At 36.6% G+C, this 19,505-nt stretch overlaps 1 protein-coding gene across 12 annotated transcripts in view; it reads left to right on the top strand.

Annotated features, from left to right (window-relative positions):
• The window catches only part of SSBP2 (single stranded DNA binding protein 2), a 406,179-nt gene that overhangs the window by 151,938 nt on the left and 234,736 nt on the right, over window positions 1–19,505 (top strand). For all 12 annotated transcript variants that reach the window (XR_010751123.1, XM_066381777.1, XM_066381775.1 and 9 more), the window contains exon 3: window positions 7,225–7,286. Coding sequence is in view for 11 of the 12 variants with exons in the window: in XM_066381777.1 (XP_066237874.1) it covers window positions 7,225–7,286 (62 nt within the window). In the remaining variant the exon portion in view is untranslated. The remainder of the gene's footprint in view (window positions 1–7,224; window positions 7,287–19,505) is intronic.

The raw sequence follows: 19,505 nt of genomic DNA, 5'->3' as shown, positions 1-19,505 counted from the left end.
ATTATATTGTATTGAATAGAACAAACAATGCCTGTAATGGAGGGCCTGAATTGGGGAAAAGTAATAAAGGGACAAAGAAAAAAAAAGGGGGTATGGACCCACAAAAATCAAATAAGGAAAAAATTTGGGTCAAGAATAAAATGATTTTCTTTTAGGTGTTGGTTGACTAAGAGTTATGATGAGAGGAATAAGAGGGAAACAGGAAAATGGGGGGACAAATTAAAAAATTACTATTGTATTTATTGGAACAAGAACTAGATAAAATGGAGAGCCAGGGATGGGAGCACTGCTAGTGAGTTAAAAAGATGAAGTAAAAAAACCCCAAAATGCCACAAACATAAGTTTGAGTCCAAGATAAGATAATTTATTCATTATTGAGGTTTGAATGAGAGGAGACGTAAAGGAGAAAGGATGAAACTAATATAGTGGGAGAAAAGAAAGAGAGAGAGAGAAAAAAAAGAGGGTACCACTAAAAAAAGAAAAAAGAGGAGAGAGAGAGAGAGTTAAGGGTTTTGGAGTGCAACCCTCAGAGAGAGAAAGGAAGAGGAAAGAAAAGATAGTGGGAGATGTAACACTTATGGGTAGTGTAGTTCAAGGAGAGGAGAGAGTAAGACCGGCAGAGAGTTAAATGACCAAATTGGAAGAGGAAAAAAAAAATATCAAGAATGAAGGTAAGAGAAACAAACGAACAAATATAATTAAATGGGATAGGTTATAAAGTCTGCAGATTATTGTTGATTTTTAGAGGTTATCTTTTTGCTTTTTCTTTTCTCTCCCTCTTCCTGGTCAGTGACTCTGTACCCTGGGTTCTGCCCCTTTGGCACGCTCAGGTAGAGGTTTGCAGTTGATAATTCTCTATGGCGATGTCATGTATTGTGCTTTAGTCTCGTTGGCAGTTGAGGCTCATTAGCATTTATAGGCTCCGACAATGAGAGAGTCCGTGTTCCTGGAGCCTTTCTCCTAGTCTTTTCTTCCTTATTTAGTAGCCTGATAATCCAGCTATGGGGTTGCTTCTGCCTCTGCCTGGATAGTAAGAGGCTCAAAGAGCTGGCAACTCCCCACTCTATTCCCACTCAGCACAGGGCTCTGGGTAAGGCTCAGTCAGTCAGAGCTGCTAGCATAATCAGGCGGGGCTTCCGCTCACTCAAAGACCTCTGGCTCTACCACTCTGTCCAGTAACACAGGCGGGCGCCCACTCCCGGGGCGCTTGGAGGAAACTCTGACTCACTGTCTGCGCGCGCAGACCAGGATATCAGGCCAGCAATCTCACACTCTGAGTGAAACCCCCGCGTGCACGGAAAAGTTCCAGCGTTGGACTCGGTTCTCACTCCGTCCCTGTGTGCTGCTTTTTCAAGGTGCTGGGGCAGCCCGAGATTCCGCTTTTGGCCCAAACAAAGGCCCCTGACTCTACTCCTCTGTGGGATAACATGGGCGCGCACTGCTGAGGCACTTGGAGGAATCTCTCGCTCGCTATCTGCGCGTGCAAACCAGGATATCAGGCCGGCTGCCTTACCCTCTGAGTGAAACCCCCACCAGCACGGAAATATTCCAGCATTGGAATTAGTTCTTGCTCCCTCCCCATGCGCGGCTTTCCCAGGGCGCTGGGGCGGTCCAGATATTCCGCTTTCGGCCCACACAAAGGCCCCTGACTCTGCCTCTCTCTTGGATAACACGGGCGCCCACTCCCGGGGCTTTGGAAGGAATCTCTTGCCCACTATTTGCGCGCGCCCACCTGGAGATCGGGGAAAATGGCTGCCGCACTTGTCTTTCTTTGTCTGGGTTTGGCACGAGTGTTAGCTTGTATTGCCCGGGTTGCCACAGAACAGTTTTTCCTCGGCTTGGATCTCCGTGCCACAGCCTGGTTCCGCCGTTTGTGCCGCGGCCTGGATCTATTCACCCCCTTTGCCCGCCTTAGTGTCTATATTCTCAGTTCCCAGTGAAAGCAGCCCTGTTTAGGTTAGTGAGGAAGGCGGAGCATTTCCTACTTCCTATTTCCTTCAGGGTTTGGTTATATATTTAGCCAATTTTTCGCTCGAACATACCTTCAGGTGTATTGCCAAACATCTGGAGACTCCAAGAATAGGTTTTTCTGTTTCTGGTTGAAGATCTTGTTGAGTTTTGGGGGAGATTTATCAGTATCGCTTCCTACCCTGCCATTACTCTGACGTCATCTCCGCTACTGAAAGGAATCTATTTGTTTTAATTTTAAAAATTTAAATGCAAAAATTTTCACTTTTATTTTTACATTTAATTTAGTGCATAGATGCACCCATACATGGCAGCCGTTAGAAAATTAGTGGGTTCAGCAGGTTATATCTTAATTAGAAGTCTCAGGAATTTGGCTCAGGAGTGAATGTATACAAAGTTATATACGTTTTTCACACTGGAACTGGCTTTATCCTTTTATGGTATTAATTTCTTTTTAATTATCAAAAGGTATTAAAAGATTTAGGAATACTCTGAGAATTTGGAACCTCTGAGTTTCAAACGTGCTGCTGTACTTTGGAGGTGCAGTTGGAGGGAGTCTAGATCACCTCAAGAGAAGGCTAGAATATCCAAAAAGGGGCCACTGACCCCAGAATTGCCCCACACCTACTGTTGCTGCTACTGCGGGCCACCAGTAACTGCTTCATCTTGGGAGCCAGGGGCAGGAAGCTTCTCTTCTTCCTCCTGCCTTTTGATCTCCTGAGAGTGTCTCCTGATTGCAGAACCTAACAGGAAACTAGCTGGCAAGGAGCCCAGGAAATGTAGTTTCCAACATCCCAGCACCAAGCATAGAGTGGAGTATAGATGGGTGGGTGTGAGGCTGAGAGGTAATAGATAAGTGACCAGTGTACCTTGCCGGAAGCAAGTAATCATGAAAAGTTAAGCAGATGTTTGTGTATGTGTTCATGTATAGACAGGCATATGCTATTTATTTTTTCTTTCTTTATACACGTTAGTTTATTTATACACATTGTTCAGTGATTTGGTGTTTTTTTTTTTTCATTTGCTAGATTTCAATAATTTTATATTGATTTGTGAGACTTCATAGTTGTCTTTTTATGGTTTTAGGGTATCATTCTATGAAATGTGCCATGTTATGTTTCATCAGCCCTCTACTTATGGACATTTAGGGTATTTCAGTTTTTTGAAATTACAAACAATACTTCAATGTAAATTGTTATCTTGTCAGTGTAGATTGTGTGTGTGTGTATACACACAGATATAACATATAGATATATGTATATATAGGTATATAGAGAGATAACATATAGATATATAGGTATAGATCTATATAGATGGATATATATTTTTTGTACACATGACTTTATATATAGGATAAATTTCTAGAGGAAGAATTGCTATATCAGATAGTATGTACATTTGTAATTTGTAATTATCATTTATAAAGCATATGGCATGTCTTACCCCTCCCTTCCCATATGATTCAGTATTTGGTTTTGCATTTATATAGAAATGCTGAGCCTGACTTTTGGTAGCACAGTGTATAGCACACTGAGGTTGCCTAGTCAAGGCATGTACAAGAAGCAATTATGAGTTGATGCTTTTGCTCCCCCCTTCTCCTTCTCTCCTCTCTCTAAAATCAATAAATAAAATCTTAAAATGTCTTTTTCTTTTAAGAAGAAATACTGAAAAAGACTAGATTATATGTTAAGGACATAGCATAAATACAAATGAGACCCTGAAATGCAGTGGGAACGGGCCTAGAGATTTACCTGAAAGTGACAGGAGAATACAACTTTTTGCTGGATAAGTGGTAGAAGGAAGAGAAGTGGATGATTAACTAGGAAAAAGCCCTAGGACACTTTAGGCTGGGATTTGAGAGAAATTGATAGATGCCAATGACACTCAAATATTTAAACAAGCCTAAAGCCCATGAAACTCAGTACAGTAGAAAATGCCTCCTCATAAATTGCAGAATTGTTTCTAAAATGAGTATTGACATTTAGAGGTATTTTCTAGCCATTCATGAACCCCATCCATCATTAATGCATCTTACCTAAAAAAATTAAACTATACAGGTAAAATATGATTTTAAAGTGAAAGTCCTTCTTTACTCTTTTCTAGAAATCATAGTTGTGGCCCTGGCTGGTTGGCTCAGTGGTAGAGCGTCGGCCTGGCGTGCAGGAGTCCCAGGTTCGATTCCCGGCCAGGGCACACAGGAGAAGCGCCCATCTACTTCTCCACCCTTCCCCCTCTCCTTCCTCTCTGTCTCTTCCCCTCCCACAGCCAAGGCTCTATTGGAGCAAAGTTGGCCCGGGCGCTGAGGATGGCTCTATGGCCTCTGCCTCAGGTGCTAGAATGGCTCTGGATGCAACAGAGCAACACCCCAGATGGGCAGAGCATCGGCCCCTGGTGGGCGTGCCGGGTGGATCCTGGTCGGGCGCATGCGGGAGTCTTTCTGACTGCCTCCCCGTTTCCAACTTCAGACAAATACAAAAAAAAGAAAAAGAAAAAAAAAAGAAAAGAAAAATCACAGTTGTAAGTTTGGCGTGATTTCTTTAATATGAATATACCCAAATGCACGCATATATATCAATCTTTAAAAAAAAAAAAGCAGAAAAAGTTTTATACTATGTGTATTGTTCTCCATCCTTCCAAATCTCCAACTTGAAAGACCAATCCAGCGTGGCCATTTTACTATGTAGATATCTCTTATTCTTTTTAAGGATTGCATACCATTTTATAGTATGTAAATATCAAAGGTTATTTTGCATTCACTGTTGGTGAATGTTTTTCAGGTTCTTTCCTATTTTGATTGTTTTTAACAATGCTCAATGAATATGCCTTGGTTTTCTGTGGGGTTTTGGGGGGTTCTTTTTTCCTGACTGTGATTTTACACTTTCTTTAAACAAGTAATACCTATAGTAGCAATTAGTTTGGAGAAAAACAATTGCTATGGAAACATATTCCTATGTAGAATCATCTCTTCTTTGGAAATACCTAAAGGATTAATTGTTTATTCATTAAGTATAAAAGGGTAGCTTTTTTGTTAAATTCAACATGATGGGTCAAAGTTTTAGCTTCTTCTGCCACAGCTTTGCAATTCAAAGTGAGAAAGATGAACTTTACTCACTATATAGTAAAGATAATTATGAGGATGGGAAGATGATGTATGTGTCATTCTGCGTGTCTCGGAGGAATAATAAGATATAACACTGTTTAAAATACAAATGTGTTTCCTTCCTACTTTCTCCGATAAAAGACCATATCAAATAGAAACCATATAGGTATTTTCCTAGAGTACTTTATCTCCTAAAATACATGATGGTTATGGATGTTGTCTGAGTGCAGGAGGGAGCTGTGCTGTAGAGGGGCTCTGACTGTGAGTCTGATCCCACCTCCAGCAGAGTCTGTCACTGAGACCTAGACATGCCCCTTTAACTCTTCCATAAGTCACCTCATGTTCTCCTTGTAACAGAAGAGGGCTATCTGCTTTATTTTAACAGCTGTAGTATGAAAAGTCAAGATGAACTGAGATGAAATGAAAAGTCGCTACTTTGAAAAACTTGTTGTTTGTGTGATTAGGATGATTCCAGGGATTAGGAATGTCACTGTTGTCTAAAGCACATGTGTGAGGTCCTTATTATACCTTTTCAAGAAGATACCATCTAGGAAAAAAATGATAAGAGAAAAAACTGAAAGATAAAATACAGGCTTTTCATTAAATTATAACTTTAGTAGGACATTAGAGGTTTATTCTTCGTAAGATTCATTAAGTACTATTTCTTATTTTTTCATGAACCAAGATGATATACTATCTATTGATCAGTGGAAATCATCAGATAAAGGTAGCATAGATATAAAAATTATTTTTTATTAGGAGAATGAAAGGCTCTAGCTTACATTTATATAACGTATTTTGAATCATTATTCATATTTAGTCTTTGTAAATTCAAGATCATAAATTCCTAGAATTTCTCCTTTTAGCTCTTTTTAAAAATGGCTATCACATATAAAAGTTTCTAATCTTTAGAAAATCTGTCTTTGTTTTTTAAGAGGAAATGACTTGTCTACTTGAAGGTTTTCATTCCTTTACATTTGTGTTCTTAAGAACTCTTAAAAGATGCGGCCAGTTTCAGTGATTTAAATTGCTCTTAAGTATTTCCATTTCTACCTTAGAGTTTCTCTTTCTTTTCTTTTCACATTTAGGGGCACCTTTTGAGTGCCTACTCTAAAATTCTTTCTTACATCCTTAGGGATTAGAAGTCCCAACATCTACCATAATAGGTAATAGAAAGGATTCCTTGAATGTATAATTATAGTTGTTTACTTCCTAGTATTGTTAAGGTCCTATGGACATATTTTTATAATTGGGATATTGTTAAATAATTTTTAGTTATTTAAACTAAAACACTAGGGCATATACATAAAGATTGTGTTTGAGGCTGGATCAACTTCATTAAAATTACAACTCACTTCTTATTGTTTTCCTGTGGTCTTTCTTCTCCCTTTACTGCTTTGTTTTTCTCCATAGTAATTGTCATCTTCTGCTTCTAATATAAATACTGTCTCATTTTGTTGGGAGGGGGTCCTCTGTTTATAGTCTATTTTCCTCCCTAAAATGTAATCTCTCTGAATGCAAAGATTTTTACCTTTTGTGTTTATTGTTGTTTAGTGCTTAGAAAAGCTACTCTATAAATACCTGTCCAACTATTCAATTTCTAAATTTAATTTGTAAAGAATAATTAGAATTTTAATTTTGAGGGAGATATTGACTTAGTTTAAAATTTTTATTATGGGACTTCAACTTATAAAATATAAACAATTGGAAAGTTAGTATCAGTATCTTTTGTAAACTCCTATTTTGTGGAAGTCATATGCCTTCTTACTCAAATCAGGAATTTTTTCAAAAATTCAATCCTTAAAGCATTTTTTAGATCTGTAATTTAAGTCCAGTCTCATGCAAATTTCTGGTAATCTGGTTTCATATGGTAATAACTGATTCTGATGTACCTTAAGAGGCTGAAAATACCTTCTGAAACTCTGGCACAGTGGGAAGCAAATTCAGGAAAATAATGGTGCGATCTTCTCTCAGAGATTATTCAGTCAACAAATCACTATAAGAAATGAGTACTTGTAAAATTTAAGTAAATAATATGAAAATAATTAAAATCTTATATATTATCTTAATATTTTAAATGGGAAAATACTGCTTTGTAATAGCTATAGGGAAAGTGTTATTAGGAAAGTATTTAATATCTCTTTTATTCATTTTAGATAAGATGGGAAAAAAACATCACATTGGGGGAACCACCAGGATTCTTACATTCTTGGTGGTGGTAAGTATCTTTTATTTTATTTTTACCAGATAGATACTACATTTTAGTAGGTGCGCGCAAGAGCTGTTTATGATTTCGTGTTTCTCTTTTAATCTCTTTCATTTTCTACAATTATATTCTGAAAGATAGGACAAACTCAAAATCATCATTAGTGTTTTTTAACTTAAAGATATTACTTGGCATTAAGCTCGAGTTAGGACCAGGATGTGGAATCTCCAACTGTAAGTATGATTCTGTATTAGTCAGTGTGGGTTGCCATAATGAAATACCCTAGATTTAGTGGCTTAAACAACTGAAATTTATTTTCTCACAATTCTGTAGACTAGAAGTCCAAGATCAAACTGACAGTGTGGTGTATTTCTGGTGAGAAATCTCTTCCTGGCTTGTAGATGGCTGCCTTCTTATGTGTTCTTATGTAGTAGAGAGGGGCCAGGGTGGGGGGGCGGTATGTGGGTGCCAGCTAACTATCTGTCTGTCATCTCTTGTTATAAGGGCCCTAATTCCATCATAAGAGCCCCACCCTCATGACCTACTTTAAACCTTAGGATACTGAAGGTGGTGTTGGTGATAGTGAATTTTTAGAAGAATAAAGAATAGTAAAAAAAAGTTGAAATAATTCTATGTAGACTCAGAGATAGATCTGCCCAGTAACACACAAAAAGATTGCCAGGCAGTATTAAGGCCCAGTTGATATTAGAACTTATAAATTTCATTCTGGCACCTGTGCCTAGATATGTGACTTTTCTGAAGCACAATTGGTAGTCCAAGTATTTTATGTACAGGCTAAGCTTTTTTAATTTTTTTGCATTTCTTTTTCAGTACCTTATACACTTATCTCTCAGAATCTTATTTAAAAGAAGAAACTAAAGCTCTCTTCTAGTGCTTTGCACATGGTTTCCTTGGTACGTTATTAAATGCCCTCATCTCTTTAATTTCTCTTCTGGAAACATGCCTTGAAGTTCGGTGGTTAATGGAACCACATTTGGTCAGTTGTGGTTTTGGGTTTCCCTTGTTTGTCTCACATATGTGTAGCAGTAACAGGTGCAGTCCTTTGGTTCAGAGTTGTTCCTGTATTTGGAACAACGGTTGGTTGCAGTTAAGCACTATTATTGTACTGCTTTTCTGGGATAGAAGACCAATTTCTTGTGATGCATAATATTATAAAAGTCAGTTTTTCACTTTGTTTAGTATGTATTTATAATACCTAGATCTAGGATGTAAATACTTAACTCTTTGTTTAATGAAATTGAGTTTCCTCACCTGTTGACACCTTTACCTTTTGTATGTTTCCAACTAGGTCTACAAAGTGGCATAAGAAACTGTTTTAGAACTCTGTCCCTATTGGATTAGTTGGCTAACAAAGTGAGGATTTTATGTCTATTCTTGGCACCTATGTGCCTTTTACTCCCTTTCTTATGATTTTTAACCTATTCTCATACTGTAGATGGTTGATAACAATTCACTGAATATTTTTTATTTTTGCTTCTGTCAGACTTTAGTTTTTGTGGTCTTAGCTATCAAAAAGTACAGTTCTTAAATACAATTAACAGTATTATAACAGATATGTAATGGTTATAATAGCAGTACAGGAGGAATACTCACGTCAGAGCTGAAAGTTATGTGAGGGAAGAGTATTTTGGTGGAGGAATAGTTAGTATGAAGTCTTGAAAGGGATGCTTGTGCATTCAAGGAGTGACAGGTAGCTTGGACCAGCTGCATTATAGGTACAGTACTGTGAAGTGATAGAACACCAGGCTAGAGACAAAGACGGGCCAATTTATAAAGTCTAGGAGTACATCAGAGATTTTGGAATAAAGCTTAAAGAGTTTAAACAAGGTACATTACATGATTAGATTTGTGCTTTTCTACACATACTTGTCATCAACAGAGGATGAATTGAAGAGGGCTGAGACAGAGGCAGAATCTTGATTACATGGCAAAATTATAACTGTCCAGTTGGAAAGTGCTTAGGTGATGGACCCAGATAGTGAACACTGAGTGAAGTAGTTAGAGGTAAAGGAGGGCTCTCAGGTTTTGGATTGGAACAGTGGGATGAACATTGATACCATTGATTGAATAAGGAAATATAGAAAGAGCAAGAGGCTTTGGAAAAAAGACCACGATTTAACTTAGACAGGCAAAATTTTGAGATTCCTGTATGATATTCAGATAGAGATGCCCTCTATGAGGTCAGATATTTGGGCCTGTAGCTCTGAGACAGGCTCAGCTCATAATGGCTTGGGAATTAGCAGCACTGGCAATACTGAAACTGCTCAGTGTAAATGTAAGAGCAGGGTCTGGGGATGGAACCCTGGGGAATGTTAACATTTAAGTGTGGATGGATGAAGAGGATCCTCAAAGGAAAATATTTGGAGAGAAAGGGTAATCAGGAAAGAATAATGTATGGGAACCAGGAAAGGCATTCGAAGGAGAGATTAATTCTGCAGCAAGTATAAATAATTCCAGACAGTGAACTTTGGTGATCTTGGGGGAGTAGTCCCATTGGCATGGTAAAAGTGACATTTAGATGGCTGCTGTAGTGCATCTGTCCAGTTTGAAGTTAACTGAGAGTAGTTGAAATGTGTGCTGGCACGTGTAGTAGTTTTCGGATTAACAATAGAACAGAACCTAACATTTTAGAGTTTAAAGTAGAACAGATTTGAGCATGTCTATAGATTGAGGTGGAGAGGAGCAGATGTTGAAGATGTATGAACAGAAATAAACATGCACAAAAGTGCAGACTAAAGTATAGGGAAGAGGAGAGAGAAAGGCCCTGGAGAGGAGGAGGGGATTTCTGCCTGTAGTAAGGGAGAGAGTGTGTGTTTTTGCTTTCTGGATCTGTTTTTCCTTGTTTCTGAGGTGATTTCCATTATCACTGTGATTTCTCTCGGTTTGCATGGTACCCATTGCTGTGCCACTGCCCATGCTTCCCGTGTTTGTCACCTTTACCTTGATCATAACCCCTTTGAAAACTTACATCTTGATGTACACTTTAATGAAGTTCCAAACTCTTTCATGAATTTCAGAAGAATGCGAAGAAGCTTCTTTCCATTGAAATTAATGCCCTTTTCAATTTGTGCATTTTAAAAATACATACTTTTAAAGACTTAGTTTTAAAAGTTTTAATGGCTTAAACAATTTCTTATTTTTATTTAATTATATATATAACACCTTTTGACATAATGTTGGGCCAATGTATTTATACCTGAAATTAAATATATATCACATTGCAGAGAAAATAAACTAGTTACTGAGATTATTATTATGTGAATTCAGTTTCTTCCACTGGCTGTAGAAGGTCAAATCTTGCAGTATGTTAGCACTCTAATGAATGTAGGTTCTAATTGAAGACATTAGAAATAGCTAAGAATTACCAAATACCCATTTAAAAACAACAGCGATGAAATTAGTCATTTGGCTTACTAGAATGGCATAATATTTATAATTGGCAGGCTGGTTATTACTCATCTTGTATATCTTGCCTGTAACAGGAATCACATAGCTGTTTATTTGATTTAAGTTAAATTAAGCAGGCCTGACCAGGTAGTGGCACAGTGGATAGAGTATCAACCAGGGACACTAGGACCCAGGTTTGAAACACTGAGGTTGCCCGCTTAAGCGTGGGCTTACCAGCTTGAGTGTGGGCTTGCCAGCTTGAGCATGAAATCATAGATATGACCCCATAATTGCTGGCTTGAAGCCCAGGGTCACTGGCTTGAGCAAGGGGTCACTGACTCAGTTAGAACCCCCAGTCAAAGAATGTGTGAGAAAGCAATCAATGAACAACTAAAGTGCCATAACTACAAGTTGATGCTTCTCATCTCCTCATCTCTTCTCTTCCTGTCTGTCCCTCTCCCTCTCTCTCTTTCTCTAAAAAAAAAGTTAAACTAAGCAGCAATATAAGACAATGTAGGTAGATGACAACTAGGATAGAAGAAGTATAATCATGGTGAGAAGGGAATAAAAAGTGTTAGCAAGAGAGAAAGCAAAGAACAGAGGTGGTCAGGCTTTAGTGAGGAAGTGCGTAGGTCTGGGAAAGTAGGAAAGGGAGGTAGAATACAGAGGAAAATTTGTTGGGGAGAAGACATTGTAAAAAACTGATGGAATCTTTAACTAAATGCAAAGGAATAAAAAGGAAATTGAGGCAAACTACTCAGTTAGTAAGAAGAAAACTTTTTTTTTTTTTACCTATGAGACTTCCCTAGAATATTTTTAGTGACTTTATACTTTTTTTAAAAGTACTTTTGTATATACCATCTCTATTTATACAAAAAACCTGTAAAGTACATAACAGCTATTTCTTTATTTTTATATAAAGAAACTAAGGAACAAAACTATTTGGTCAGGGTCAAATTTAGAACTAGAATAAAAATTTTCTGAATTGTAACAGTGCTTGTTTCTGCCACAGATATTATTTCTTAAACACAGAATGGAATTTTGTGGCCCACTGTTTATAAGAAATTAATTATAGTTTTCTTTTGAACATCATGAGTGGCTAATTCCAGACAGTAGGTATAAATGGGACTCAGAAAAGTTGTCTCTCCTAAATCTGGTCTATACTGAGGTCTCCACGGATCACTGGCAGCTGCTGGTAGCATGAGGGGTAGTAGCCATAGGATACTCAGGAAATGAGTGGAATACGGGGTCAAAGGTGTGATAACAAAGTGCTTGCTGTCTTATCTAGAACAGGTATCTACCATATTCTTGTATAGCAGATGCTGCTTAGACTGCCAGAGCTGTATAAACCTGCCTATAATCAGCATAAGGCATCTTGAAATAACTCTTAATACCCTACTCACATGAGAGGCAAAATAATGTATGAATTAAAAAGTTCAAGCCAAGCTCTGCCACTAACTGTGTGACCCTTAGGCAAGTTATTTAGCCTTCCTAAGCATCAGTTTCTTCATCTAAAAAATGGGAACAAAATTAGAGGATTAAATGCTGTGTGCTGACTATGTAATGCTTAGTACACAATGCTTAAATTTAGTACATGCTTATTAAATGTAAGCTATTTTGATACTTTAAAATATGAATTTATTACTAACCCAGGAGTATTGTGAGAATTTTATGATAGTGGGACAAAGTGTAATGCTTGCATTGAAAAACTATTAATTAATACTAAGGAATAAGACAAGGATATGTACGTGGAAGTTCTAAGGTGAGGAGCAGTATGTGTACATCTCATATAAAATCCTCTTTGGTCTTATGAATGGATAGTTTTCTTCATTTATTGATAATATAATTTGGGGCCAAAGAGAAATAATTTCTTCAGTTATTAAAACTTGAATTTGTAATAACAGGGCTTGCTTCTCAAGAAAAAATGTTTTTCCCAAAGGGTTTTCTTCTTTTCAGTTTTATTTTCAGATAGTCCAAAATCTGGCCAGTGGCATAAAGGTTATGTAATTCTGCTAGCATCCCATCTTCTGGGACACATCTGGTATGTTTACTCAGTCTTACAGACTTCTCTGACAACCATCTTTGCTATCTATGTTCCCCAGAAATACTGACAGCTATCTAAATCATTTCAAAGCACATCCTCAGGGTAGAAGAAAAACAGTTTTTGAATGAGAATTCTCACTTTGAGAATCCTATGTTTTCCTTTTACTTATGTGGGGAAATTAAAAACAATTTTTTTTTATTGATTTGAGAGGGGGGGGAAGAGAGAGAGAGGGAAAAAGGAGAAAGGAGAGAGAGAGAGCGAGAGAGAAGCATCAACCCATTGTTCCACTTTGCTGTTCTACTTAGTTGTGCACTCATTGGTTGCTTCTCTTATCTGCCCTGACCAGGGATAGAACATGTGACTTTGGCAGTCTGGGACAATAAGACAATAATTTATTCACTGAGCCACCTGGCCAGGGCCTCTGTGGGGAAAGTTTTAATAATAAATGATAGAAGAGCAAAGATTTCAGTACTTTGCAAGTTTGCTTCTCTATCTTTTTCATTTGTAAAATATAGATTTTTTTCACTTGTTTCTACTTAAGAACACAGAGACTGTATTGTTCATGATGAATTCACCACATTTAAAGGATAATATTTTGGTTTCAAGCTCAGCAGACGTAGGAATTAGAGGAATGGAAAAGTTTCTTCACCACCAATATCTCAGGTTGTAGAGAAAAGAAGTCAAAGTCTATTAATTACTATAGCTTTATAACATAGTTTGTTTGAAATCAGGAAGTGTGATGTCTCGGGCTTTGTTCTTCCTCAAGATTGCGTGGGCTACTCAGGCTCATTGTGGTTTCATACACATTTTAGAGTTGTTTTTTCTTGTGAAAAAAGCCATTGGAATTTTGATATGGATTGCATTGAATCTGTAGGTTGCTTTAGATAGTATGAACATTTTAACAACATTAATTCTGCTAATCCATCATGTGGAGTATCTTTCCATTTGTTTGTGACTTCTTTGATTTCTTTCATAAGTGTCTTACAGTTTTCTGTATATAGACCTTTTACCTTTATGGTTTTTTATTCCTAGATATTTTATTATTTTTGATGCAATTGTATTTCTTAATTTCTCTTTCTGAAAAATTTGTTGTTAGTGTATAGAGATTAAACGGTGTTTTGTGTTTTGCAACTTTATTGAATTCATTTATTCTAACAGTTTTTTGGTGGAGTCATTAGTAAATTGAATCATTTTTTCTTTTTTTCTTAGTCCATCTACCTTAGGATTTGTCAAGTTTGATCGTTTCAAAGAATCAACTTTTTGTTTTCGATAATTATTTTTATTGTTTTTCTATTCTTTATTTCATTTATTGCTGCTTCAATCTTTGTTTCCTTCTGCTAACTTTAGGTTTAAATTGTTCCTTTCTAGTTTCTTAAGTTTTAAAGTTATATTGTTGATTTAAAATTATTCTTTTTATTTTTTTAAATTTTTTAATTTTTAATTTTTATTAATTTTAATGGGGTGATATTAATCAATCAGGGAACATAGGTTCAGAGAAAACATTTCCAGGTTATTTTGACATTTGATTATGTTGCATACCCATCACCCAAAGTCATATACTCTTCCATCACCTTCTATCTGGTTTTCTTTGTGCCCCTCCCCCACATCCTCCCTTTCTTTCCTCCCCACGCCTGGTAACCACCACACTCCTGTCCATGTCCCTGAGTCTCATTTTTATGTCCCACCTATGTATAGAATCATATAGTTCTTAGTTTTTTCTGATTTACTTATTTCACTCCATATAATGTTATCAAGGTCCATCCATGTTGTTGTAAATGATCCGATGTCATCATTTCTTATGACTGAGTAGTATTCCATAGTGTATATGTACCACATCTTCTTTATCCTGTCATCTATTGAAGGGCTTTTTCATTGTTTCCATGTTTTGGCCACTGTGAACAATGCTGCAATGAACATGGGGCTGCATGTGTCTTTACGTACCAGTGTTTTTGAGTTATGAGGGTATATTCCCAGTAGAGGAGTTGCTGGGTCATATGGTAGTTCTATTTTTAATTTTTTGAGGACCACCATACTTTCTTCCATAGTGGTTGTACTACTTTACATTCCCACCAACAGTGGATGAGGGTTCCTTTTTCTCCACAGCCTCTCCAACACTTGTTATTACCTGTCTTATTGATAATAGCTAATGTAACAGGTGTGAGGTGGTATCTCATTGTAGTTTTAATTTGCATTTCTCTAATAGCTAATGAAGATGAGCATCTTTTCATATACCTGTTGGTCATTTGTATTTCTTCCTAGGAGAAGTGTCTGTTCATGTCCTCTTCCCATTTTTTATTGGATTGTTTGCTTGTTTGTTGTTGAGTTTTATGAGTTCTTTGTATAACATATTTTGGATATTAGGCCCTTATCTGTGCTGTTCTTTGAAAATACCATCTCCCATTTAGTTGGCTGTTTGTTTTGTTGTCAGTTTCTTTTGCTGTGCAGAAGCATCTTAGTCTGATGTAGTCCCATTCATTTATCTTTGCCTTTACTTCCTTTACATTTGCAGCCAAATTCAAAGTGCTCGTTGTAACTAATGTCCATGAGTTTAGTACCTATGTCTTCTTCTATGTACTTTATTGTTTCAGGTATTGTATTTAGGTCTTTGATCCATTTTGAATTAATTTTAGTATAAGGGGACAAACTGTAGTCGTTTCATTCTTTTCCATCTGGCTTTCCAGTTTTCCCATCACTATTTGTTGAAGAGGCTTTCTTTTTTCCATTGTTGTTGGCCCCTTTATCAAAAATTATTTGACCATATACATGTGGTTTTATTTCTGGACTTTCTATTTCATTTCATTGGTCTGAGTTTCTATTTTTCTGCCAATATCATGCTGTTTTGATTATCGTGGGTCTATAATATAATTTTAAGTCGGGTATTGTAATGCCCCCAGCTTTGTTTTTTTCCCTTAGGATTGCTCTGGCTATTTGGGGTTTTTTATAGTTCCATATAAACCTGATGATTTTTTGTTCCATTTCTTTAAAAAATGACATTGAAATTTTGATGGGTATTGCATTAAATTTGTATATTGCTTTGGGTAATACAGTCATTTTGACTATATTTATTCTTCCTATCCAAGAAAAAGGAATATTTTTCTATTTCATTATATCTTTTTTCATTTCCCTTAACAATGCTTTATAGTTTTCATTATATAAGTCCTTTACATTCTTTGTTATGTTTATTCCTAGGTATTTTATTTTTTATGTTGCAACCATGAAGGGGATTGTTTTTTTGAGATCGTTTTCTGATGTTTCATTGTTGGCATATAGAAAGGCTATGGACTTTTGTATATTAATTTTGTATCCTCTGACCTTACTGTATTGGATTATTGTTTCTAGTAGTCTTTTTGTGGAGTCTTTGATGTATAGGATCATATCATCTGCAAAAAAGTGAAACCTTAACTTCTTATTTCCCAATATGAATGACTTTTATTTCTTTTTCTTGTCTGATTGCTCTGGTTATAACTTCCAGCACCACATTGAATAAGAGTGGAGAGAGTGGACAACATTGTTTCTGATTTTAGGGGAAAAGTCCTCAGTTTTATGCCATTTAATATGATGTTAGCTGATGGTTTATCATAAATGGCCTTTATTATGTTGAGATATTTTACTTCTATACCCATTTTGTTAAGTGTTTTAAACATAAAATGATGTAGCATTTTATTGAATGCCTTTTCTGCATCTATTAAGATCATATGGTTTTTGTTCTTTGTTTTGTTGATATGGTGTATTACTTTAACCGTTTTACGTATGTTGAACCATCCTTGTGATTCTGGGATGAATTCCACTTTATCATGATGAATTATTTTTTTAATGTGTTGTATTTGATTTGCTAGTATTTTGTTTAGTATTTTAGCATCTGTATTCATTATAGATATTTGTCTGTAGTTTGTGTGTGTGTGTGTTGTGTTTGCCAGGTTTTGGTATGAGGGTTATGTTGGTCTCATAAAATGTGTTTGGAAGTATTGCTTCTTCTTCAATTTTTTGGAAGACCTTGAGTAGAATAGGAACCAAGTCTTCTTTGAATGTTTGATGGAGTTCACTAGTATAGCCGTTTGTCCCTGGACTTTTATTTTTTGGGAGGTTTTTAATAGTTGTTTCTATTTCTTCCCTGCTTATGGTTCTGTTTAGACTTTCTGCATCTTCATGACTCAGTCTAGAAAAAATGTATTGTTCTAGGAATTTATCCATTTTTTTCTAGATTGTAAAATATGGTGGCATATAGTTTTTCATAGTATTCTACAATAATTGTTTTTATATCTATGATTTCTGTCATGATTTCTACTCTTTCATTTTGGATTTTGTTTATATGTGTCCTCTCTCTTTTGTCCTTGGTGAGTCTTGCCAAGGGTTTGTCAGTTTTGTTGATCTTCTCAACTGATCTTCTCAATTGTTTATCTCCTTGTTTTATTAATTTTTTCTATAGTTTTTCTGTTCCCTATTTTGTTTATTTCTGCTCTGATTTTTATTATTTTCTTTCTTCTGTTGGTTTTGTGTTGTCTTTGTTCTTCTTTTTCTAGTTCCTATAGATGTGAAGTTAAGTGCTTTACTTGGGCACTCTCTTATTTGTTCATATAGGCCTGCAGTGATATGAACTTCCCTCTGATTACTGCTTTTGCTGCATCCCAGAGATTCTGATATGTTGTATTGTTATTTTCGTTTGCTTGGATGTATCTTTTGATCTGTGCACTTTTTTCTTCTTTGACCCACTCATTTTTAAAAAAGTATGTTGTTTAGTTTCTACATTTTTTGTGGGTTTGTTTACCTCTTTTTTGCAGTTGAATTCTAGTTTCAAGGCTTTATGATCAGAAAATATGTTTGGTATAATTTCAATCTTTCTGAATTTGTTTGTTATTTTTGTGGCCCAACATATGGTCAATTCTTGAGAATATTTCTTGTACACTAGAGAAAAATGCATACTCTGGCACTTTGGGATGAAATGTCCTGTAGATGTCTATCATATCCAATTGTTCTAGTGTTTCATTTAAGGCCAATATTTCTTTATTGATTTTCTGTTTGAATGAACAATCTAGAGCCGTCAGCAGTGTATTGAGGTCACCAAGTATGATTGTATTTTTGTCAGTCTTTGTTTTTAGGTCAGTCAGTAGCTGTCATATATTTTGGTGGTCCTTGGTTTGGTGCATATATATTAAAAACTGTTATGTCTTTTTGAATCAATGTCCCCTTTATCATTATGAAATATCCATCTTTGTTTCTCATTACCTTTGCTGTCTTGTAGTCAGCATTTTTAGATATGAGTATGGCTACAACTGCTTTTCTTTTCTTTCTTTTTTTTCTGAAGCTGGAAGCGGGGAGAGACAGTCAGACAGACTCCCGCATGGCCCGACTGGGATCCACCCGGCTCGCCCACCAGGGGCGATGCTCTGCCCACCAGGGGGCGATGCTCTGTCCCTCCGGGGCATCGCTCTGCCACGACCAGAGCCACTCGAGTGCCTGGGGCAGAGGCCAAGGAGCCATCCCCAGCGCCTGGGCCATCTTTGCTCCAATGGAGCCTTGGCTGCAGGAGGGGAAGAGAGATACAGAGAGGAAGGAGGGGTGGTGGAGAAGCAAATGGGCGCTTCTCCTATGTGCCTTGGCCGGGAATCGAACCCGGGTCCCCTGCACGCCAGGCCGACAGTCTACTGCTGAGCCAACCGGCCAGGGCCATACAAATGCTTTTTTTGGGGTGTTATTTGCTTGGAGTATTGTTTTCCAACCTTTCACTTTGAATTTGTTTTTATCCTTGTAGCTTAGATGTGTTTCTTGTAGGCAGCATACAGTTGGATTTTCTTTTTTAATTCATTCTGCTACTCTATGTCTTTTTATTGGTGAGTTCAATCCATTTATGGTTTTAGTGTAATTTTTGACATTTGAGGGCTTCCTATTGCCATTTCATATATTGCTTTCTGATAGTTTTGTATCTTGTTTGGTGCTCCTCTTTTATTTTTCTATCATTTGTTTTTGTTTGGTTGTAATCCATACTTCTTTTCTCTGTTCCTTCTTTTTTCAAGCCATGCACTTCTGTTGGTTTTTTCAGGGGTGGTTACCATTAAGTAATGGAATGGAAAGCATACATATCATATTCATTGTAGTACATTATCTTATCAGTGCTTCTGCACTCCATCTTTCTTTGCTACTGTTAATCTTTGTCCTCTCCCCTATTTTGTTTCTTTGTCACAGATTAATCTTGTTTTATTGCGATCTTGATGGAGCTTTTACTTGTAGTTTTGTTTTGTTTTGTTCTTTGTGTCTGGTCAGAAAATTCCCTCTATTATTTCCTGAAGTGGAGGTTTTCTGGTGATAAATTCCCTCATCTTTTCTGTATCTGTGAATGTTTTTATTTCTTTTTATTTGAAGGATAACTTTGATGGGTATTGTATTCTTGGCTGGAAGCTTCTCTCTTTCAGAACTTTAAATATTGGGGTCTACTCTCTTTTATCTTTTAGAGTTTCTGCTGAGAAATCTGTTGATAATTTAATGGGCTTTCCTTTATATTCTGTATTCTTCTTTTCCCTGTCTGCCTTGAGAATTTTTTTTTGTCATTGCTTTGTGTCAATTTCATTATGATGTGCCTTGGAGTAGGGATTAAGATAACTCGGTGTTCTGTTTTCTTCTTGAATTCGAGGCTTTAGTTCTTTCCACAGGCTTGGGAAGTTGTTGTCTATTATTTGTTTGAATAGGTTCTCTGTTCCATTTTCTCTCTCTTCTCCTTCTGATATACCTATTACTCTTATGTTGCTCTTTCTGATGGAGTCCGACAATTCCTGTAGGGCTCTCTT

Source organism: Saccopteryx leptura, chromosome 4 (genome assembly GCF_036850995.1).
Source record: "Saccopteryx leptura isolate mSacLep1 chromosome 4, mSacLep1_pri_phased_curated, whole genome shotgun sequence".
Lineage (NCBI taxonomy): Eukaryota > Metazoa > Chordata > Mammalia > Chiroptera > Emballonuridae > Saccopteryx > Saccopteryx leptura.
Note: the sequence above shows the minus strand (reverse complement) of the source record. Positions and strands in the feature narration are given on the sequence as shown.